This window comes from Chiloscyllium plagiosum, unplaced genomic scaffold, assembly GCF_037043375.1.
Source record: "Chiloscyllium plagiosum isolate Xiang-an unplaced genomic scaffold, Cpla_swu_hap1 HiC_scaffold_32, whole genome shotgun sequence".
Classification (NCBI taxonomy): domain Eukaryota; kingdom Metazoa; phylum Chordata; class Chondrichthyes; order Orectolobiformes; family Hemiscylliidae; genus Chiloscyllium; species Chiloscyllium plagiosum.
This window is the reverse complement of record NW_028270170.1, coordinates 11,596,582-11,621,097: the sequence shown is the minus strand read 5'-3', so window position 1 is coordinate 11,621,097 and position 24,516 is coordinate 11,596,582. Positions and strand designations below refer to the sequence as shown.

The 24,516-nt window shown below is 39.7% G+C and overlaps 1 protein-coding gene across 5 annotated transcripts in view; it reads right to left on the bottom strand.

The window, feature by feature from the left end:
- LOC122539629 (leucine-rich repeat-containing protein 46-like) overlaps nt 1–24,516 on the bottom strand; it is a 53,146-nt gene that overhangs the window by 14,964 nt on the left and 13,666 nt on the right. For 2 of the 5 annotated variants that reach the window (XM_087977790.1, XM_087977789.1), the window contains exons 6-8: nt 23,987–24,056; nt 22,681–22,877; nt 14,288–15,972 (exon numbers count right to left, since the gene is read on the bottom strand). In XM_087977790.1, coding sequence (XP_087833916.1) covers nt 15,695–15,972; nt 22,681–22,877; nt 23,987–24,056 — 545 coding nt within the window. In that variant the 3' untranslated portion in view covers nt 14,288–15,694. Of the gene's footprint in view, nt 1–3,618; nt 5,936–14,286; nt 15,973–22,680; nt 22,878–23,986; nt 24,057–24,516 lie in introns of those variants that run through there. The other 3 variants (XM_087977788.1, XR_015752480.1, XM_087977787.1) reach the window with 3 other exon arrangements.

The following is a 24,516-nucleotide window of genomic DNA, read 5'->3' as shown; positions in this document are numbered from 1 at the left end:
ACCCATGGAGAATCTGGGAGAATGTGCAAACTCCACCCAGACGGTCACTCAAGGCTGGAATCGAACCCGGGTCTCCGCTGTGAGGCAGCAATGCTAACCCACTGAGCCATTGTGCTGGATTTTATTGCAAAATACAAAAGGAAGATGAATATTACACAGGATGAATATTATTGAAGAAAGTTAGTCCACTATTTCAATTGAATTATGCAAAGGCACTGATTTCAGGCAGGTTGATTCTGTATGATATACACAAGTATGCAGAGGTTTCTATCTACCTGAACTGAGTTCCAATTAAAGTATTCCTGTTTCAAATGCACTTATTGCAATTTATACCTAAGCAATCTTACAATGATAGCAACATTCTGGGCATCTGCATAAAAAAATATAAAATTTGGAAAAACCCAGATCTGGTAGCATTTGTGGAGATGAAACACATTTACATTTTGACTCTGACAAAATTCCATGGAAATAATGCTATTTGATAAAGGTACCATCAATGCACATAACAGCTAAATATCCTGTTGCTTAATCTGATTCCCTGGTTCTGGGAGAGAAGGTCTATATTCAAAGTATTTTTAAAAATTCATTAATGGGATATGAGCAACACTGGTAAGGCCAGCATTTATTACCCATCCCTGATTACCAGCGGATCTTTAGGAGTCAACCACATTTCTGTTGGTCTGAGTCACATGCAGACCAGCCCAGATAGGGATGGCAGTTTCCATCCCTAAAGGACACTTGTGAACCATTGACCATTAGGCTCTGTCTTCCAGTTTTGTTAAATTTAATTCAAATTCCACAATCTGCTGTGGCAGTCCCCAAAACATTTCTTGGGTTTCTGGATTGTCCAATGATCATACCATTAGGCCATCAGCTCCCCGGTCTACAATGGAAGTGTGACACAACATAGAGATGTACAGCATGGTAACAGACCCTTCGGTCCAATCCGTCCATGTCAACCAGATATCCCAACCCAATCTAGTCCCACCTGCCAGCACCTGGCCCATATCCCTCCAAACCCTTCCTATTCATATACCCATCCAAATGCCTCTTAAATGTTGCAATTGTACCAGCCTCTACCACTTCCTCTGGCAGCTCATTTCATACCTGTATCTGTGTGAAAAAGTTGCCCCTTAGGTCTCTTTTAAATCTTTCCCCTTTCACCCTAAACCTATGCACTCTAGTTCTGGACTCCCTGACCCCAGAGAAAAGACTTTGCCTATCCATGCCCCTCATAATTTAATTTTGTAAACCTCTATAAGGTCACCCCTCAGCTTCCAACGCTCCAGGGAAACAGCCCTGGCCTGTTCAGCCTCTATAGCTCAAATCCTCCAACCCTGACAACATCCTTGTAAAGCTTTTCTGAACCTTTTCAAGTTTCACAACATCTTTCTGATAGGAAGGGACCAGAATTGCACGCAATATTCCAACAGTGGCCTAACCAATGTCCTGTACAGCCGCAACATGACCTCCCAATTCCTGTACTCAATACTCTGACCAAAAAAGGAAAGTATACCAAACGCCGCCTTCACTATCTTATCTATCTGCGACTCCATTTTCAAGGAGCTATGAACCGGCACTCCAAGGTCTCTTTGTTCAGCAATACTCCCTAGGACCTTACCATTAAGTGTATAAGTCCTGCTAAGATTTGCTTTCCCAAAATGCAGCACCTCGCATTTATCTGAATTCAACTCCATCTGCCACTTCTCAACCCATTGGCCCACCCTGGTCAAGATCCTGTTGTAATCTGAGGTAACCCTCTTTGCTGTCCACTACACCTCCAATTTTGGTATAATCTGCAAACTTACTAACTGTACCTCTTATGCTCGCATCCAAATCATTTATGTAAATGACAAAAAGTAGAGGACCCAGGACCGATCCTTGTGGCACTCCACTGGTCACAGGCCTCCAGACTGAAAAACAACCCTTACCACCACCCTCTGTCTTCTACCTTTGAGCCAGTTCTGTATCCAAATGGCTAGTTCTCCCCGTATTCCGTGAGATCTAACCTTGCTAATCAGTCTCCCATGGGGAACCTTGTCGTACGCCTTACTGAAATCCATATCGATCACATCTACCGCTCTGCCCTCATCAATCCTCTTTGTTACTTCCTCAAAAAACTCAATCAAGTTTGTGAGACATGATTTCCCAAGCACAAAGCCATGTTGACTATCCCTAATCAGTCCTTGCCTTTCCAAATACACGTACATCCTGTCCCTCAGAATTCCCTCCAACAACTTGCCCACCACTGAGGTCAGGCTCACTGGTCTATAGTTCCCTGGCTTGTCTTTACCGCCCTTCTTAAACAGTGACACCATGTTAGCCAACCTCCAGTCTTCTGGCACCTCACCTGTGACTATCGATGATACAAATATCTCAGCAAGAGGCTCAGCAATTACTTCTCTAGCTTCCCACAGAGTTCTAGGGTACACCTGATCAGGTCCTGGGGATTTATCTACCAACATGTCCAACAGCTTGATTAAACACTTATCCGATGGAGGTGAATATAGGAAAGAATGAAAGGATTTCTTGTTCACACTGGTACCAGACAGTCCATCGTCTTACCCCATCAATGTTCTGAAGTCCATCTTTGTTCTGCCATCCACTCATCTTGGTTTAGCTCAATTGATAACACTTCAGTAATGGAATCCCAATATGCTACCCAATAGTGCACTGTCCACTCTAATACAGATCCTGCTCTTCAGTGAGATTCTGGATGTAGGTGAGTATAAAGGTCAGTGAGACTTGCATCATCCAACCCAGCACTGAGAACTAAGCACTGTAAATCAGAAAGGGCTTTCTTCATTTACTGAATTTTTAAAACGTTGGTACTTCCAAGATTACTTTCGGCTATCCTTCCTTCTCGCCTTTGCCTTTCCAACCCAGACTATTTGTGAGCATGATGAGAATGATAGGACATACAAATCGTGCAGGAGGAGTAAGCTAGAACCCTTTCATTCCAAACGGTCTCCACATCAACTTGGCTCATGTTTACATTAATCTGCTTTAAAAGAAACAAAATGTCGATTCACTTTCACGTACAATCAAAACTCCCAAAATCTTAAATTGGACTATGTAGAATATCGATCTGTGAGATAAACACAGAAAGCAGAGAGGAACTCAACAAGTGTGGCAGCAACTGTGGAAACAAAGAGTTAATGCTTTGAGCCCGGTATGACCTGTTCAGAACATTTGATATGTTTGGAAGATGGAAGACAACTGTGTGAGACAATGAGAAAAGTCTTAAATCAAACTGCTAACACATGGTCCATTGTGAAAATGTCATTTTCATAAATCGGGATAAACACCCAGCATTGAAGTTTGAATTATCTATTATATAAATTACAGCAAAAGGGGATTTGATAATTTAAAGTATAGGAGATAAGGCCCTAAATAAATCAAATGCATAGAAACGTGCATTATAGAAATTGAGATATGTAGCACTGATAAAATCATGTTTAATAACAGCCTTCCATTTAGAAAGTGATGGGGGGGGGGAGGCTGTAAGGGTAGCGTTTTTTTATTACGATCAACTTTAAACTGCTCAGTGCTGAATTGTCTTTTAGTAAAAGGATACCAATGTTTTAGCTGTGGTTCAGGAGAAGGTACAACCTATAATTGCTTACTTAGTGGTGAGACATTACTGGTCATGCACTGAACAAGATCATGCAATTGTAAACAGACACTGCAGCCAAGCTGGATACTGCCATTCTCTTACTGTTTTTTGATAAGGGCATACCTATTATTGCGACATGAGATTTGTGAATATTGTTTTAGTATGGATAGTGATACACAAGCAAAATACTGTAGATACTGAAATTCTTAAATGGTTTGTGTATTTATACTAGTTAGGTGCAGAAGTAGGCCCCTCACTCCTCGAACTCACTCCACTATTTAATAAGATCACGGCTAAACTAACTGTAACCTCAACTCCACGCACCTGCCAACCCCAAAAATCTTTAATCTCTTTGCATACTAAGAATCCACTTACCTCTACCCTAAAATTATTAAGTCTCTGCTTCGACTGTCTTTTCAGAAACAGCTCTAAAGACATTTAACTGTCAGGGGAAAAAAACTGCCTCATGCCCCTCTTAAATGGGCAACAGCTTAAGAAGAATCAGAGGTGACTTATTAGAAATGTAGGAGAACCTGAGGGGACTTTACCATGTGGCTATTGAAAGGATGGTTCCTCTTGTGGGAGAACCTAGAACTAAGTGTCATATTTAAAGTGGGTGGGGTGGGTGGAGAAATATCCATTTGAAACAGATGAGGAAAGTATTTTTTCCCTCCGAAGGTCAAGAGTTTTTGGAATTCCCGTCCTCAAAATTAGTGGATACAGAACTTTAAAATATTTTTAAGGCAGGGATGAAAGGTTATTTGGGGCATGCAAGAATGTAGAGTTGAGGTTAAAATCAGATCAGCCATGATCTTGAATGGTGGAGGAGGTTCGAAGAGCCAGGTGCTATGGTTGTTCCTTTTCGTACTTCCAGAATGTGAAGGTGCCTGGGTTGGGCAAGGTCAAAATCACAATGTTGTAGTCCAACAGGTTTATTTTGAAAACACAAGCTTTCAGAGGCCTGCTCCTTCTTCAGGTGTTAGTGAGAGAGGGAGACCTTAGACACAGAATTTATAAGTAAAAGATCAAAGGGTCATACAATTGATATGAATGAGTTGAACTCACCTAAGCTGGCTCTTAAATCTTTAATCGGAATGGAGCTGCAGGTTTCAATTGATTAATATGCAAATCTCATAATTTGTTTCAAATCACTGCCCCGAGATAACTTAAGGTTTTATCAGTATAAAAGAGGTGACATCTCAGGTCAGACATTGCATTACAGGCGTGACGTCTTTTTTAGAGTCTGTGTCTTAACCTGGAGTCAGACTGGTTTTATTTCTAAAGTAGGAATTTATAAAATGCTGCATTGACTGACTCTACAAATTATGTGCTTTTTGAACAAAATAGAATGTATCTGCAAATACAAATCTGTAAATGCAAAATTGCAAATGCCTCCTTCCAGAATAAAGCTAGTGTGTAACAATACTGAAATAAGAAAAGGGAAAGGAGAAAGTATCTGTGACACCTTCACTCCAGACAACTTCTACTTAACATTTTGACCCCACATTTCTATTGCTTCACAACTCACCATCTTTCAATCCTTGCTAATTAACTCTTGGCAAAAGTGCTGAAGTAAAAACCTCTGGCAAAAAGAATAATTTAGAATAACTTTATCTAACAACATTTCCAATAATGCAACACTAATCCACCAGTTTCACAGTGAGAAGCACATATGCTGTCAGCTTGAGAGAAGACAACAGGTTTATGCACCACAAGTTATCACCAACTAAGGTGGCATCTTGGCAATCCCAGTAATTTGCTGAAGGACAGACTGCTGTGAGAGCAAATGTGCCCATTTGCCAACTGAAATCTGCAGCCAGAATTACAATAGTTTGAGCCTTTATGGCAACAAGTATGGATCACACGAACTCCAAATTGATCTTCCACTGCAGCATTCTAATGTTGGTTGGTCTGTGTCTGCTGCAATACTGAGACATCAGCCAGAGGCAATACTGGCAGTCATTCCAAAGGTCAATATTTCCACTTTGGAAAGAATGGGCTCCAAATGGCACTTCCATACTCTCTGATATTGACAAAAGGCCTGCAAATGCACTAAGCTTCTCAGTTACATGCCTGTCAGCTTTCACCTATGTGTCCTCATCTGAGCTCCTATGCAATTTCACTATCCAGTGAACTGGCAAACATCGCTACTGCCCATTCATACTAGGTTCTCACTGCATGCTAATTGTTACTCTCTGCACTCTATCATTTATGCAGTGTTAGATTAAGTGACACAATGCTCTTCCTCAGAGATCTGGTCTTGTCTTTCCCATTCTTGATGAGGTTGCACCAGAAGACCAAGTGGCAAATCTTGGGTATCTGAAAGATAAGAAGTGTAGGTAGGTGGAAAGCAAGAGATCCACAGTTACCCAAACTGTACTTTGCTCTTCATTCTAGATAGCAGAATGAGACTATATTGGACAAAGTGCTTTATTGGAATAACTGTTCAACAGTCAAGTTTATAAAAATTCAATTACAAAAAATCAAACCTCATCTGGTTATTGGATTCTGACCAATTATAGCATCAGCACCTCCTTGCAAAGTTAAAGTCAATGAGAATCAAGAAGAAAACTCTTCACTGGTCTAAGTTAACAAAGAAACTCATTGCAGGGAATAAGCATCACCAATAAGAGGGAGCGTCAAACCATGTTTCTTTGAAATTCAGTGGCATTAACATCTTCAAATTACCCGCCATCAACATACTGGAAATCCCCATTAACCAGAAACTTAATTGGTCTAGCTACATAAATATGTTGGCTATGACATCAGATCTAGCCTGGCTACTCTTCTACAAGTAACTCACCTCCTTGCTCCCCACTACTTGCATAACAAAAATCAGGAATGTGATGGAATGCTCCCCTGGTGAAGTGTAACTCTGACAACCATTCAGAAGCTTAACACCATCCAGGAAAACAACATTTGCCACTCTAGACATTGACTCCCTCTAATAAAGGTATTGAAGCAACTTGCAAAAGCTTCCTTGACAGTGCCTCCAAAACCTGTAGCCTCTGCCATCTGGAAGCAGATCTGTGGAAACACCATCACTTCCAAGATTTCAAGTCACACATTCATCCTGGCTTGGAAAAATATTACTGTCATTGTTGTTGGATGAAAATCCTGGAATTCACTAACAGCAGTGAGAGAATATCTTCACTACATAGTCAGCAGGAGTTAAAGAATAGAGTACATTATCACTTGCTTGTAGTACACAAGAAATTTAGGGATCACCTAGCCAGTATCTACATCTCATGAATGAGAAACTTAAGTTGCACAATGTGCAGTCTGGTTATTCCAAATGACTCTCTTCACGGTACTTTTGTGAAGATATTGGTTTGTCGCCAGATGTAAAGTGTCAGAATTAAAGCAATAATGACATGCATAAATTCAGTTGCATCAGAACACTATTGTAAGGAGAAATTTGTTTGTGACAAGTTAGGGTCTTGTATAGAAAGATATATATTGAAATAGCCAAACAAAGAATCATTACAGAAAAAGCCTGAACTGTCCTACAGAAACCAGGACCACCACTAGAAAATTGCATGTTTTTTTCTGTCCTTTCACACCCTTCCTTCATAAAATATATCTGTGTTCTAATTATCAAATGCAAAATCATAATTGAAATAATTTACTGAAGAAACCCATCATCTTACAACTATACTAATAATCAGATATCAATGGCTCCTGTACAGTCAACTCCCTCTCCATCCCAGGCCACCTACTCTTTGTTACACTTAGTCCTTTTCCCCCTCAATCTTGTCTGGAGTCCCCAACTTTTGAAAACTGCATTTGACTCTAACTACTAAGTTAGATACTAGTTAAAATTGCCAATGATTGTTAATTTCCAATCCCACTAGATTTTCAGCTACAGCATGTTCCTGGACGGGGATTTACTTGCTTGTGCTGAAATGGGTCTGTGCCACTTCCAAAATTTTATAATGACCTCCAACTTTGCTATTGACCTGTACAATTTAGCATATCTTCTCAACCTTCATTCTCACAAAACAATTTTCGTGAGTGAGTCTTCACATACATTTACCTTCAAATAGCTTCTGGACTTTAGTCAGCCGCCATACCTGACTGAAATTGGACAACTGTTTGCTACTTCTGAACATCAAGTCCACCCTAATTGTCTACTTTATCCCACTAAACATCCTCTGACTGTAACTCTGACTCCTTCCTATAATTTCTATCCCCTACCGCCAAATTGTATGTAGCCTAATTGTAACATAGCTGAAAATGTGTTGCTGGAAAAGCGCAGCAGGTCAGGCAGCATCCAAGGAACAGGAGAATCGACGTTTCGGGCATAAGCCCTTCTACAGGAAACGTCGATTCTCCTGTTCCTTGGATGCTGCCTGACCTGCTGCGCTTTTCCAGCAACACATTATCAGCTCTGATCTCCAGCATCTGCAGCCCTCACTTTCTCCTCCTAATTGTAACATAACCAGGCTTATCTAATTTAAGGTTTCCTTCCATCCATTCACATACCTGAAGGTCTATCTTTCAAATAAGCCACTGAACTGAGGCCTTTTCGCCTTTCTCGGAATGTAAAACAGCTCATGGGAACATTTGAAGAAGAGCACGGTAGTTATCTGCAGTGTCCTGGCTAATAGAAGTGACAAAGAAGATTGATAAGGCAGAGCAGTGGACGTTGGCTATGTGGACTTAAGTAAGGCGTTCGATGAGGTTCCGCATTGTGGACTGGATAGCAAGGTTAGATCGTATGGAATAGGGGAGAGCTAGGCATTTGGATACAAAATTGACTCAAAGGTAGGAAAACAGTAGTGTGCCGCAAAGATTGATGCTGGATCCAATACTTTTTGTCATTTATTTAAATGATTTGGATGTGAATATAGGAGGTATTTTTAGTTAGTTTGCAGATGATACCAAAATTGGTGGTGTAGTGGACAGCGAAGGAGGTTACCTCAGAGTAAATTGGAACTTGATCAGATGGGCCAATGGGGCTGAGGAGTGGCCGATAAAGTTTAATTTAGATAAATGTGAGGTGTTGCATTTTGGTAGGGCGTATCAGGGCAGATTTTGTACATAATGGAATGTTACCAGACAAGAGGCCTTGGGATGCACATTCATATTTCCTCAAAAGTGGAGTCATAGATAGACAGGTTACTGAAGAAAGTGTTTGGGAATCTTGCCTTTATTCATCAGCGCATTGAGTATAGAAGTTAGGAGGTCATGTTGCGGCTGTACAGGACATTGGTTAGGCCACATTTGGAATATGTGTTTACTCTGGGCTCCCTGCTACTAGGAAATATGTTGTGAAACTTGAAAAAGTCCAGAAAGATGTACAAGGATGTTGCCAGGGTTAAGGTTTTGAGCTATCAGGAGAGGCTGAATAGGCTGGGGCTATTTACCATGGAGTATCCGAGGGTGAGGGATGACCTTATAGAGGTTTATAAAATCATGAGGGGCATGGATGGGATGAATAGCCAGGTCTTTTCCCCAGGGAGAGAGCTCCAAAATTAGAGAGCATAGGTTTAAGGTGAGATGAGAAAGGTTTAAAAGGGATCTACAGGGCAACTTTTTCACACAGAGGGTGGTACATGTATAGAATGAGCTGCCAGAGGAAGTGATGGAGGCCGGTATAATTACAACATTTAATAGTCATCTGGATGGGTACATGAATACGAAAGGTTTAGAGTGATATGGGCTAAATGCTGGCAAATGGGACTAGATTAATTCAGGATATCTTGTCAGCATGGACGAGATGGACTGTGGGGTATGTTTCCTTGCTGTATACCTCTATGACTGTGTAATTCTTCTCCTTCAATAACACCACTAAAAACAATTACCTATCATTATTACTATTCTTCTACACTGCAGAAACTAAACCTTTATGGATTTCTATCAATAATTTAGAAATCTGAGTGAACTTTTTTTTAAAGAGACAGCCTAACATTTGAGCATTCTGAGAAAAGTAAATAAAGATGGTGAACATCCTCTTGGGTGGACTTCAGGACAGACAACTACACAAAGTGGCCAAGCAGAAGCTGATAGGGAGTATGGCCTCAACCGTGACCTTGGGTTCATGTCATACTAGAGTTGACCCCAATGCACTATAAACTCTCTCTCTCACACACACACACACACACTCTTACATATTCACACACTCATGCAGGCCCTCTCTCATACACACACGCATACACCCTCCACAATCACACCCACACATGCATCCTCTCACAGGCTTATATCCCATCTCTCTCACACACACACTTTTCCAAGCTTACACACACTCTCTCATGTGCACTCACATTCTCTCTCTCTCTCTCTTCCCTGCATGTGCACACACATATAAGTCTATGGGATGAATTTGTATGTGCAGAATTATATTTGCAGATACATGCTGAAAAAATACACAATCTGCAGGCAGTCAAACCATGTAATATACTGTAAATTCCACTTTGGAAATAGAACCAGTCGGACTCAAGATTGGATACACTCCGATTCTGACCTTATACCTTTAATGCATTGTCTGAGCTGAGATGTCACCTTTTTTTTTATAAAACCTTAAGTTATCTCGAGAATGTGACTTAAAAGAAGTTCTGGGATTTACATATTAATGAACCTAAACCGGTAACCCATTCTAAAAGACGAAAGACTTAACAACAAACTAGGTTTGTTAAATATATCATTTTATTTGCATGACACTGTAATCTTTTGCTATAAATTCTGCATATTATGGTCCTGCTTCACAACCAGCTGATGAAGGAGCAGCGCTCCGAAAGCTCGAACCTCCAAATTAACCTGTTGGACTATAACCTGGTGCTGTGTGATTTTTAACTTTGTCCACCCCAGTCCAACACCGGCTCCTCCACATCCTGTTTAAAAGTGATCGCCCTTCTCAGTAATTGCTCAGCAGCTCCTCAAACACTTGTTAAATTAGTCTTAAGAGGAAACACCGTTATAGCCTGATGTTTTGCTGCACCTAGCTCGAATGGGGTTTTTCAGAGAGAAACTGTACCCCAACTCAAAAAAGATATTTCCTGATGTAATTGTTCAAAGGCATTCCAGAGCTCAACGGTCAAACCAATAGCCTATCTCCTCAGCCAGTAAGATTTAAGGATTAAGAAACAGTAAAATGACAAAAATGGAAAAAGTGTAAATGGAGTCAAATCAGGTAGACAATGAGAAATAGTGAAAGAAATAGAAAGAAAAAAGTAATATTAAAGTAAATCTGACATTAAAATATCTAACAATTCTCCACCTGAAGGAATGAAACTCTACAGTTTCATTAATTCCTTTTCTGAACAATTTTGGGCTACAAATGACAAATATGAACAATTAATGCAGAATTACTTGTCAGGCTTTAATTCCTGTGACAAATTTAATAAATAATGAAAGTGTTAACCCCCCCAGCCTCCTAAAAATATTGGGGAAGCTAGGAGTGTGATGTTGTTTGTGCAAAGCATGCTTTGGAGTGGCATCAATTGACCAGCAAGTCTGGAGATTCACAATTCATAGAGTAGTTCTTAATAATGCTTAATTCTATTATCTCGCTGATCAATTTGCACATTAACAATGGTGTTTGTTCACTGTTAACCTAATAAACTGCTTCAAACATTTGTTAAAATTAAACTAGTTTAAGAGAAAATTAGGATATCAAAGCATTTGCCTGAATGTGATGGTTCATTCTGTGTTATTACATCACATAAAGCACTATTCATCTTCCATTCTGTGTGTGATTTGTGTACAGTATGGATTATATACATTTTGGGACTTTTATTGCCTATTGCTTTGAACTGATTGGAGTTAAATAATTTAATCAAAAGTTCCTGTCTTATTTATGTCAGAATCAATAAAATTGTATTTGACTAATTTTTACCACAAATTCCTCAACTTGTTTTGTACTGGTGAATTTTCAATGAAGTATTTTAAATTTGTTTATAAGTTAATTCATTCATTGTGGCCTGTGATGGCAAGGCTTGCATTTATTGTCCATCCCTAGTTGCCCAAAGCAATTGATAACAGACATGTTTCTTAAATTATTGCACTCCATTTGGTGTAGATGCTTTGCACAATGCTGTCGGATGGGGAGCATTCTTTGTATCAGTTCAATGCAACAGAGTGGCATGCTGGGTTATTTTAGAGGGCAGTAAAGAGTCAAAGTGGTTGACGTGAGTCTGGAGTCACACAAAAGTTAGACTTGGCAAAGATTTCCTTCCCTAAAGAATGTTGGTGAGTCGATTGATTAGATTAGATGTCCTATTTGTGGAAACAGGCTCTTCGACCCAACAAGTCCACATCGACCCTCCGAAGAGTAACCCACCCAGACCCATTTCCCTCTGACTAACGCATTTAACACTATGGGCAATTTAGTGTGTCCAATTCACCTGAACTGCACACCTTTGGATTGTGGGAGGAAACTGGAGGAAACCCACGCAGACATGGGGTGAATGTGCAAACTCCACACTGACAGTCGCCCGAGGCGACTGAGATTTTATAAATCTGACAGCATTGTTTACTCTACTGATGCCAGCTTTTAAAAAAATTCAAATTCTCAAAATGCCAGGGTAGATTTAGATTTATCTTCATTTATTGCAGGACATGAGTCAATTGTTCAGCCTATCAAACCTGTTACTCCATTCAGTTAGATCATAGCTGGTCTGTATGCTCCCCTCAACTCTTGCTTAACAAAAATCTATCCACGTCAGTCTTTAAAGCTCCAATAGACAAAGAATTTTTTTAGGGCACACAGTTCCAGCTTCCTGTTACAACTATGCTTTCTGATATTGCTCTTGAATGGCCTTTCTCTAATTTTACTATCCCGTTCCCTTGTTCTGGATTACCTCAACAGAGAAACAGCTCAGTGTATCCTTGCTATCAAATTGTTTTGGCATTTTAAAACAGCCTAATGACTCTCTGTCTTTGTTCCCAAGATACATTCCATTTCCTCCCATTCCCAAAAATGACACAAAGCATTTACTATACTCCTGCTACAGCCTCCCCATGGCAGTGGTTCCCCAGAGGTGGACTGGTTGTTTCCTATTCATTAGCGAATTCTTTTATGTATTCCCAGGAGTTGAAAAAAAAAGCAATATGAGCATTACTCTTGGAGCAAGGCCACAGAGGATTTTGTCAGTGGGGATGAGGAGTATGAACTTGGCAAACTGAGCTGGGGAATGAAGAGATACTATTAAGCATTGAGAAGGTAGTATATTAAGGGAAAATATTACAGAATAGAGCATGGGCAGCAGATTTTCATTTTGTTATCACAAAGATTTTAACCTTACATAAATAAGAATTTTTGATGACAGATTCTCATGGAAAAAGGTGGAGAGAAAATAAATGCAATGATTATCACAAGAGAAAAAGTGCTAGAAAAACTAATCGGACTGAAAGACTGATAAGACCAACAGACCTGTTGGGATGCATCTTAGGATATTAAGTGTCGCTGCAAAGATAGTGGATGTACCTTTCTTCAGATTCTGGAAAAGTCCCAGGCATTGGAAAACTGCCAAAAAAAAACTATTGGCCAGTTAGCGTAGTATCTGTTATTGGGAAAATAGGAGTCTATTTTAAAGGATGTAATGAACATTTAGAAATATATAATATGAAGAAGCAGAGTCAGCATGCTTTATGAAGAAGAAATAATACCTGACAAATTTACCAGAATTATTTGAGGAGACGACAAGAGGATACATAAAGGAGAAGCAGTGGATATAATATATTTGGAATTTCAGAAGGCATTTGATATTAAGTAAGACAAGCTTCCATGGCATTGAAGGTAGTACATTAATATGGATAGAGGATTAGCTAACTTATAGAAAATGTAGAGTGGGGTGGGGTTGGTGGGTTTGCATTTTCAGGATGGCAACCTGTAACTAATGGAATGCCACAAGGATTAATATTGGGGTCACAATTATTTACAATATATATTAAATGGCTTGGATAAGTAAAGTGAATGTACTTTCACTAAGTTTATGGATGACATAAAAAGAGGTGGGAAGGCAAGTGGTGAGAATGAATCAGTCTGCAGAAGGGATAGACAGGTTAAGCAAGTGGGCAAAAACTTGGCAGATGGAATATTACTGGAAAATGAAGTTATGCACTTTGGCAGGAAGAACAAAGAAACTCAATATTATTTAAAGGGGGAAAGACGGCAGAAAGCTACATTATAGGAGGACTTTGGAGTTTTTATGCAATAATAAAAGCTAACGTCCAAGTTCAGTCGGTAATATAAAGGCTAATGGAACATTGGCCTTTATTTCAAAAGGAACGAATATAAAATAGGGACCTCCAACGAAGACACTAGTCAGACCACAGCTGAAATTCTGCCAACAGTTTTGGGCCCCTTATCTAAGGAAAGATATACTGGCATTGGAAGCAGTCCAGAGAAGGTTCAGTAGGCTGATCCCAGGTACAGAAGGACTATCTTACGAGGAGAGGATGGGTAGGCTAGATCTGTTTATTTAAGTTTAGAAGAATGAAGATGACCTTATTGAAACATATAAAGATTCTCAGGGGACTTGACATGGTAGATGTGGAAAGGCTGTTTTCCCTGTGAGGGAGTCTAGGACCTGAGGACATAATCCCAGCTAAAGGATTAGGACAAAAATGAAGAGAAATTTCTTCTGAAGAAAGTAAACCTGTGGAATTTCTTACACAAGAGTCACTTAAACTAGTTCATTAAGTATGTTTAGGGTTGAGGCTGACAGATTTTTTTAAATCAGTGGGCACTAAGGTTATGACAAAAAGGCAGGAAAGTAGAGTTGAAGATTATCAAATCAGCTATAGTCTCACTGAATAGCGTAGCAGACTCAATCAGCTGCATGTCTTCTGCCCCTATGTCTTATGGTCTTTTAAAACATGTTTCCAAATGCACTTGTTTAAAAAAAAATCCCATTCCAATGTAATAGATTAAGTAGACTCACAAGTCCAGAGTTTAAAGTTGGTCAGTTTTAGGTTTTCTGAATCACACCTGATACATCAATACAGACACCCAAAAGCTCAACACCCAGACTTCGGGAATAGAAAAATCAGCTGCAGTCAATATTCCTGAAAGCTATGCAATAGTCTCTACTACAAATTGTGTCTGCACAGGCTGCTAACAAAGTAATAGCTATAGTTAAGCAGCCTGCTGTCCTTCTGTGTCCAGGCTAACATGTAAGGAATAGCAAGGTTGGTGAGTTGAATTAATTTCCTAATGTACGGAACTTCAACAAGTTCATAAATGTGCCATGTGACCCAGATAGTCGCATTGAACTTATATGTGACTGGTTCATGAATCTTTCAAAATTTATTAAAATGATCATTTTCCAAATACAAAGTAAGAACATTTCTTTCAATCAGCTTGTCCTCTTCTAACTATCGGCTCAGTATGGCAACCTTTCCATTCTGTTGGCAACACATCTCAGACATTTTCTTAATTCAATGGTAAGGCAAAAAGTCATCATGTGATTACAGCCACCTAAAAGGATTTTGTCTACTTTTCAGAACAACTAACTGAAGTGATTAGCAGAAAGGCATTAAAAGGGAAGCTAGATAAACACTAGAGGGATAAGTTGAAGAAGCATAGGTGAATCTCATGTGTAGCATAGACACTGGCAAAGACATGTTGGGCTAGACTGCCTGTCTCAGTACTCTGTTATACCACTGCCTTGGTCAAAATAGACTCAGCATTGACCAGACCATATATCTTTTTCTGATCCTTATAGCTATGTATCAACTGGGACAGTGCACCTGGGGCCACAAAGGGCCAGTCAGCTTTTGAGAATCATAAATCTACTCACTCCAATTAGGCTGCATTGGAAATTAATACAGTGTAGCAGAAAGCTACAGATCAGAGAATGAACTTGGAAGTCTAGGTCTATAGGGTTCAGCTACCCCATTGGTCAGTACATTTACCAACTCAGTCAAATAATAAGAGAGAAGGTTTTTCATTGTTATAAAACTTCTGATCCAAATATAATCTATTATCTCTTTAATGGGAAATATCCAAGCTACTTAGTCCATGACTGGGTCTCCTAAATATGATTGAATCTGTATTTTTTTAGGCTAAAACAGAAGTGGATAGAAAAGTGCTCCATTTGCCAATTGTCAAATTGTTTTGAAGCAATCTGCCTATTAGCCATGTATCTGTTTTCCAGGAGTATCAGTCAAGAGCTTCAGCTGTGGGTCCCTGATCTGCATTTCCTTTGTTCCCGCTTCACTTAAAATGACATTCCGATCACATTCTAGATAACTAGAATTGTTTTTCATTCTTACTGGTTCATACTGTCTTTGAGTTATCTCCCTCCGAATCTCCTCCAGTTCATTCATCCTCAATTTATGGTCAGTTTCAGCTTCCTTCCTTCGCCATTGAGATCGGCAAACTATTTCTTTGTGAATATCGACAAAGAATTCTGTAAAACCAGAAGTTATGTGTTCAGTAAGTAAGTAGTAAATGGTTGTAATTATTTTAACAGATCATCATGCACTTAATCCAGGGCAATTTCTGTTCCAGGCAAGGATCTTGACCAGATGGGCCAATGGGCTGAGAAGTGGCAGATGGAGTTTAATTCAGATAAATGAGAGGTGCTGCATTTTGGGAAAGCAAATCTTAGCAGGACTTATACACTTAATGGTAAGGTCCTAGGGAGTATTGCTGAACAAAGAGACCTTGGAGTGCAGGTTCATAGCTCCTTGAAAGTGGAGTCGCAGGTAAATAGGATAGTGAAGAAGGCATTTGGTATGCTTTCCTCTATTGGTCAGAGTACAGGAGTTGGGAGGTCATGTTGCGGCTGTACAGGACATTGGTTAGGCCACTGTTGGAATATTGCGTACAATTCTAGTCTTCCTATCGGAAAGATGTTGTGAAAAGATTTACAATGATGTTTCCAGGGTTGGAGGATTTGAGCTATAGGGACAGGCTGAACAGGCTGGGGCTGTTTTCCCTGGAGCATCAGAGGCTGAGGAGTGACCTTATAGAGGTTTACAAAATTATGAGGGGCATGGATAGGGTAAATAGGCAATGTCTTTTCCCTGGGGTCGGAGAGTCCAGAGCTAGAGGGCGTAAGTTTAGGGTGAGAGGGGAAAGATATGGTTGGATCGAAGGGTCTGTTTCCATGCTGTACATCTCTATGACTCTTTATGGGCAAAATATGATTGAGTCCATATTTTTTGGCCTAAAGCAGAACTGGATGGAAAAGTGCTCCAATATTTCATATGTTTGTGCAGCAGAGAAATTAGGAATGATTAACTTGCTATTTACAGTCATAGAGTCATAGAGATGTACAGCACGGAAACAGACCCTTCGGTCCAACTCGGCCATGCTAACCAGATATCTCAAACTAATCTAGTCTCACTTGCCAGCACCCGGCTCATATCCCGCCAAACCCTTCTTATTGATATGCCCATCCAGATGCCTTTTAAATGTTGCAATTGTACCAGCCTCCACCACTTCCTCTGGCAGCTCATTCCACACATGTACCACCCTCTGCGTGAAATCATAAACAAAATAACTTTAACAAGTGGAGAACAAAATAAATATTTATTCAAACCTGCCACTCCCTTGTTATTTTAGATTAATTTGACCCTTGAACTAACAATGAAGTTAAAGATAATCAGGAGTAGGTAGGAAAGTGAAATTGAAGTCACAATCAAATCAGCAATGATCTTACTGAATAGTAGAGTAGGCCCTTCCCAGCTTCTAGTCTTATGTTCATAATCTGCGTTTTCGTATATGGTAATGTTAAGATTACTGTTGGCATTATCAGCAAATGGATCAGCATATGAACACTTTCACATGACATCTCTTTGTTCATAATTTTAGTGAAAGTACCAAACCAAGTCAAAATCTGCATGTAGATCCCAGACAAATATCTTGTGACTTTTTCTGATGGATTCTAGACAAGATCACATTTGCTGAAGTGTCTAGCAATAGCCTCACTTTATTGATTGTAGCACAGTGGAGCCTTTAACTAAACAATGTATCTATTCTGGACACCTGCAATAAACATCAACCAGTACTTTCTGAAGTTTAAGTGAAAATGCCTGGACGAATGAATGTACAAGTGCGCAAGTGGTGCAACACAACAGCTATTTAGACCAGCAGACTTGGGTTTCATAACCATTTCACATCAACTGTTTCACATTTCATTATTTCACATCTAAAAATTCTCAGCAACAGCACAGGGTATATTTTCACTTTGTGTCTCAGAACCACAGCCGAAATAAATCTTTTGCAACAGCAAATGTGTTGATAAAAGGCATTGTACTCACAAGAAAATGTTAAGCTTGCCCTACCTGCTGATTCATATTTCTGCCTCTGATTTGTTTGGACTGTGTGTTGGGCTTGCTTCGGTGACTCATCTGTTTCTATTTGTAGTCTTGCCTTGTCAAAGCTGAACGTTATTAAAGCCGTTTAAATATTCACTTTGTTTGAAGTTCTTTAAAAATGTTTTCTAATGAGCATTATATAAAATTAGACAGAAATTACAACATGGAGAAGGATATTCAGCCCAGCCAGCCAGTGTTAGCATTTATCCTCCACATCAGCAATCATGCTAAACTCACACACTATTCCATTACTGTACACCACCTTTCTTCAACCACCTGTTTTTGCTATTCTTAAAATGTTGATATGCTCTCTAATTCAATCACTTACTTTCATAGTTCATTCTACAGCTTCTCAAATGTCTACAAAAAGTTTACTGCTGTTCTCTAGCTTCATTCTATTTTTGAAGCTTCTAACAATGTGCTCTGTTCACAAATACCTTAGCCACTGGAAACAGGTAGGTACTATAGACTTTTTTTCTATCCCATAATCATTTAAAACACCTGCCAATTTACCCCTTACTGCTGTAATGAAATCTACCGTCGAGATTTTAATTTACTCAAGAAACGTATTTTCTGCCATGAAAATCAATACTTTAATATGACATCCTGTTTCAATTTTAAATGAAAAATGTAAGGTCAAACATTTTTAATGGAATAAATGTGTTCTATAACTTTTTTAAGCTGCACAGTATTGCAACACTAACCAGGGCAATGGGAGAATGTGTGTGCCAATCTCTGCAGTGCTGCATTTTTAAACCGTAGTAGTGATGTGAGGTGGGCAAGAATTGAGCAAAGGCTTGATTTCTTGTTTGTTACTGAGGAAGGAGATAACCAGGAAATTATAGTGCCTCTGATTATGTTCATAGATTTCTTAATGCCTAATACAAGGTGAAATATATCGAGAAAGGGAAGCAGTGTCTGCCCACCCTGGGAGTGGACCAAAAAAACTGGCGAAGGAGACAAAGCAATGGAATTTTAAAAGGAAAAACTTCAATGTGGGAAGCTCCACTGACAGAGTCAAGCTTGAAGCCATGCCATGGGAATTGGTACATATGTAGATTTAAATTATGCTTTGCTTATTTCTCAACATGAAAAAGAAGGCTCAAATTGGAGGTGTCAAACATGAATGTTTCTGGTGCCTCCTAGTGGTTGCTTATTGGAAGCACCGGCCTGTTAGACATGCAAAAAAACCAAAATGGGTAAAAAAACAAAATACACTTAAATATTCCATATAAATTGCAAGGAGACTGAACCAAGCCCCCCAAATAAGACAAAGCCCTCATTTGATTTGCAATTGTAAATAAAAGAATTTTATTAATTAAGTTTTAACCAATGTATTTTTATGATAGCTAAAGTTTTGCAGCAACAAATCAGCTATTAAGTCAATACTGCCTGCAAAGCAGCAGGCACTGAAATTACACACTTTTTAAATCATCCATTCTATCCATGTTGCTCTTGAAATATCAGAGAAATCAATAGAGCTATTATTTGTATACTTATTAGTGTCATCACAGTCCTAAGTCAACAATGAAATGAAAACTATGGCAACCTTCCAGGTAATGGAATGTGTCAGAATATCAGACAATTATTCACAGTTCAAACTGAACTTTGATTCATTAGGGAAAGCAAGTGTAAGCACAGAGGAATTTCTCAAAAAACACAGGGAGTCGTCAGTGGCATGTTGATCAATTGTTTGCAGGTTAGAAACAAAGTTTGAAATATTTGGTAAACCCAGATATTTTCAACAAAGCCCAAAAACAACTTATATTTAGTTAGCACCTTAACTACATCTCAAATAGGAGCATTATAAAAGAGAGTATGACCCTAAGCTACCTAAAGAGAAATTAGCTCCGTTATTAAAGGCTTAACCAAAAAGGTTGGCTTTAAGGAGTGTCTTAAAGGAGAACAATGAGGGAGAGAGTCAGAGAGGGGTAGTGAGAGAATTCCAAAGTTTAGGACCTAGGCAATCGAAGGTGTGGTCACCAATGGTATAGAAAATATAATTTGGAATGCAGTTGAGGGACGTTGAAGGAAATTTAAGATGTGGAATTCGTGCAATAACTTGGGCTGGGAACAAGACAGGGAGAAGGGTTTGATCTCTACCAACACAGGGGCTGTATCTGTGTTCTCTCCAGTGAAAACCTATTTTAAACATGAAGATAACCAGTTCATCTTTCTGTCAGCAGTTGCTGTAAGCTGTGAGTTTTAACTGATAAATCAGAAACCATTTATAAATGTATCAGCCACCCTGAGCCTCTTGCAAATCAACGGGAAAGGAAGAAATAGACATTTTGAGGGCACATTATTGGCATGGATGAAATTTCATTGTAACTGTTTTCATATAAATTCACTAGATCATCAGCTGTTGTGAGCAAATTTCTGTCTAGCTGCAACTATAGTTTTGAAGGTACAGAGGCTGTTCATCCTTAGTGCTAGACTTTATGGTCCAAGTTGTGAAGTGAGCAGTTCCTACAGTATGTCCAGGCAATGGAAATTGGAATATATTTGCTACTTTGTCGCTTGTGCATCATACTCATTAGTGGGATTGATTCCTGAAGCTGCACATCATGGTCAGGAGTGGTTCGGACCAGGATTTGGAGTCAGCACAGTAGGTTCACACATGCAGCAGTGAATGTCTGTGTTTTCACCTGTACTCTATTTGTATCTATTGCTATCGTTCTTTAAAGAAAGTCACATTGCAGGAAAGTGAAGCTGTCTCCCTCACAGAATAAAACACTTATCACACCCACTGATGGCAACCATTTTCAACTCCATTGCGCACTTGTCATTTGGAAGGAGGCAGCAATTACAGGTTCAGCTTACTCTAGATAGTGCACCCCTACCTCACCCCCTTACATTCCCTTCCTGGTAACCTTTTCCATTAACCCCATCAACTTTGAACTCATTTATTTAACCATTAATCTCCACACTTTACCCTGAGCCCCATGCATATTAAATTATGCCAGACACATTAATGAACTGCTCCCCCCATTGAAGCCAGGCTGATACTGGTTGTTTATGATCCCTGCAATCCCTCCTCCCAACATTACCCCCTACTCTAGCATCTCACCTCTTGAATGTTGAGATGCCCCACTTCATAATTGAGATCCCCTCTACGTCCCAGTGTGATGCTTCCAATCCCAACAATTCATTTCCCCAGATTTCCTCCCACAACAGTAGCCACTGATGAGTCCTCTTTACTTTTAGTGGACAGACCCCAGGACTGACTGTGTCCATGACCAACTTGGACAGATAGCTATGACTGACAAGATCCCTGTCAGAAAAGAGTTTCCCTTCACTTGACTGAGGATTGCTCTACGTAACACTTTAATGCAGGTTGATGTTCAGTGTAGAGAGTGTGGTGCTGGAAAAGCACAGCAGGTCAGGCATCATCTGAGGAGCAGGAGAATCGACGTTTCGGACATAAGTCCTTCATCAGGAATATGATGTTTAGCGCGTTTGTCACATGCACTGCTGGCACATGGTGCAGTAATATATCCACTCTCTTGACTGCCAACAATTACGACAAGCTGCCTGGTTTGTGTCTGTGCTAAATGGCAGGGCAATACAAAAGCCCTGTGAAACTTTAAACTCTGGCTGAGGGCCAAAAGGTACAAAAAGGCAAGGCAAGGCATGATACGAGCACCAAAGTAGGTACAAAGTGAATGAGTGCAAAAACAGTAAACAAGGACTATGGAGATGCAAACTGGTACAATCCATGAATTTGGTGCCTGTCCCTGCAGCAGTATTCCAAAGAAGAGTACTGTACATTCCAATGTGCAAATAGAAATATAGAACCATTTTGTAAGTGAACTAGACATGTGCATGACGGTGTAGAGAAGTTGGTATGTGTTGGATGGGGCATGTGGATGGTCATGATCCATGGAGTGTGCCCAAACTGTTGGAGGCCAAGATGGAGGGCTGGAGGAACAAGCGGAAAGCTGGAATTGTCAGGTAACCGACCCTTTCATATTGGAAATTGTCACTGTCTAATTTCTATCCAGCAGATGGTAGAATAGGAACCTGCATATAAATAAGACGGGATTAACCAATAAGATGGTAACATACATTAAATGGACCTCTTGTACTCACTAGTGAGAATCCTGTCTTGCCCTGTTAATATTTAATTGGAAAATGGAACCTTTTGCTCACAATATCAGTAATCTCCTTAATGCTAATCTCCTGTGATTTTCCCAACTTTCTCACCAAGCCCATGTCATTCGGAGCCTTGAAAAATTCCGCCTGCTTTTTCTATTATTTCTTCTCCTTCTCTCTGGAGACTGACTCTCGCTGGATTTTAATTCATGAGTAATATCAGATTTCTGAACTATCATTCAAATGACTTTCTGTCATGTGTTTACAGTGAATCAATTAGAGTAATGCATTGATTTGAATCCTGGTGACAACAAGCATTCATACAAGCTCACTTTCAGTAAGTCAGGGATCAATGAGTGGAACCACTTAACAAAAGTAACCCCTCTCTTAGAAAATAACAAATGCTGGAGAGTAACTCCAAGGCAGTAATGGTCACACTGTTTTTGGAATCAGGACAGTATGACAACTGGTTGTTGCGCTTACACAAGGAAAAGGGAAATCACAGCTGAGTCTTTCAATGCGAATAGAGAAAATATTGGTGATTCTGCTATCCGAAATTATGGGGAGATGATGGTGCTGATGCAAAATTGAATGATTGTTGTTGACACTAAAATATATTTTTATAGCACAGTCAAGACTCCAAACAGTTTTTATTTAACTCATACCAACCCAAAAATTATACTATAAATAATCATTACCTTTCATTTTTCCTTGTGAAACTGAGATCTCAGGCAATGAATCTTCCTTTTTAATTTCAGAATCATATTGTTCCTCCTCACTTTCAGAATCTCCAGCGGTTCCATTTGCTTCATCAGTTTCATTTGGTTCCTTCCTCCTTTGAATAGGGTTACCATCAAGTTGCTGGAGAGCAGGGAGAGCCCCTATTATCCTCTCCCTGTGAAATACAGACAAATACGGACTGAAGATGAACAAGCACTCCATTACTGAGCCCTTATCAGCAAAGGTGAATGCCATATTAATATGGATCAGTCAGACTATGAATACTATTAATATAGAGAGTAACCTGACACACCTGCAAGAAAAGTCAGGATTGCTTGTTTCACAGCACCCCACGTTGTTTCTCATTAAAAGCAACAGGAAATCTGGACGGGTGTAAAACAGATCTCTGAGCCAATTCTGTCAGCGTCCCAACAAATTTGTTGTGTTAAAAATAACCTATAAATCTTTATTTCTTTATGCGAATCAAAGTACAGTGTAAAAACATTCTGTACATCAATTTCCGTTCAATCAACCAATATTACAGTGTGAAACATACATATCAAATCTTCTTTTTTATGCTTCCTGCAGCCTCTCTCCCTTAGGCTCATGTATAGTATAGTGGGATTGTTGGGGTCAATGTTCATGTTCCTTTGGCTCCACCCATTCTACTGATGTCAAAGTGTTTGGAGACAATGATTTCTACTCTAGCTTTCAAAGGGAGCACATCTACCCATATCAGATCCCGAAGGTCCTAGTAACTGGGCTTGACCAAGTATAGTTGTTGCAATCAACTTTGTTATCTAAGAACAATACCTCTACAACTAATCACCAGGCAGACCCACGACAAAGCAAAGAAGGACCAATGAGATTGGAAACAGGCCCTTCGGCCCAACCAGTCCACACTGACCCTCCGAAGAGTAACCCACCCAGACCCATTTCCCTCTGACGAACGCACTTAACACTATGGGCAATTTAGCATGGCCAATTCACCTGGCCTGCACATCTTTGGACTGTGGGAGGAAACCGGAGCACTCAGAGGTAACCCACACAGACACGGGGAGAATGTGCAAACTCCACACAGACAATCACCCGAGGCTGGAATCGAACCTGGGACTCTGGTGCTGTGAGGCTGCAGTGCTAACCACTGAGCCACCATGCCGCCCCAACAGCAATGATCAATCTCAAACAACCTCTACTTAGTATCACATAATGGTACAAGTGGCAGGAGTGGCTATCTGGGAAAACATCAAATTTGAAGCAATATAATCAGCATTCAGCTCTCACCTATATCGTTCCTGTTTGGTGCAGTCATTGTCAATCATCTTCAGAATGATGAGACTCTCTGGAAATTCACCTTAATGACAGAAATAATTTTTCATAAGGAACTAAGCAACTCCAGTGACAGCCATTAAGCTTTCGGATGTCTATCTTGGAGATCTATATAAATTTAAATTCTTGTGTAGAATGCAGATCTTGCCTAAAGCAGGCTCAAGGAGCTGTACAGGCTATTCCTATTTCTTATATTCCCTTTGTCATGAATTTTGGTCACACATTTCTTCAACATGTTCCATTCTAAATTGCAATGCCAGTATTTCTTACTCAACTTTGACTGTCAGCCTTAGGCAATTGGGCAACTCTGGAGAACAATTTTCCAAACAAGGGCAGATTCTATACACTTGGATTTCAAATAAACAATCTAATCTACAAGGTTGGTACAATTAGAGGTTATATCTACACAATCTGGAAGAGAGATTTAAGGAAGTATTTATTTTTCACAGAGTAATTATTCTCTGAAACATATGTCTGAGACACAT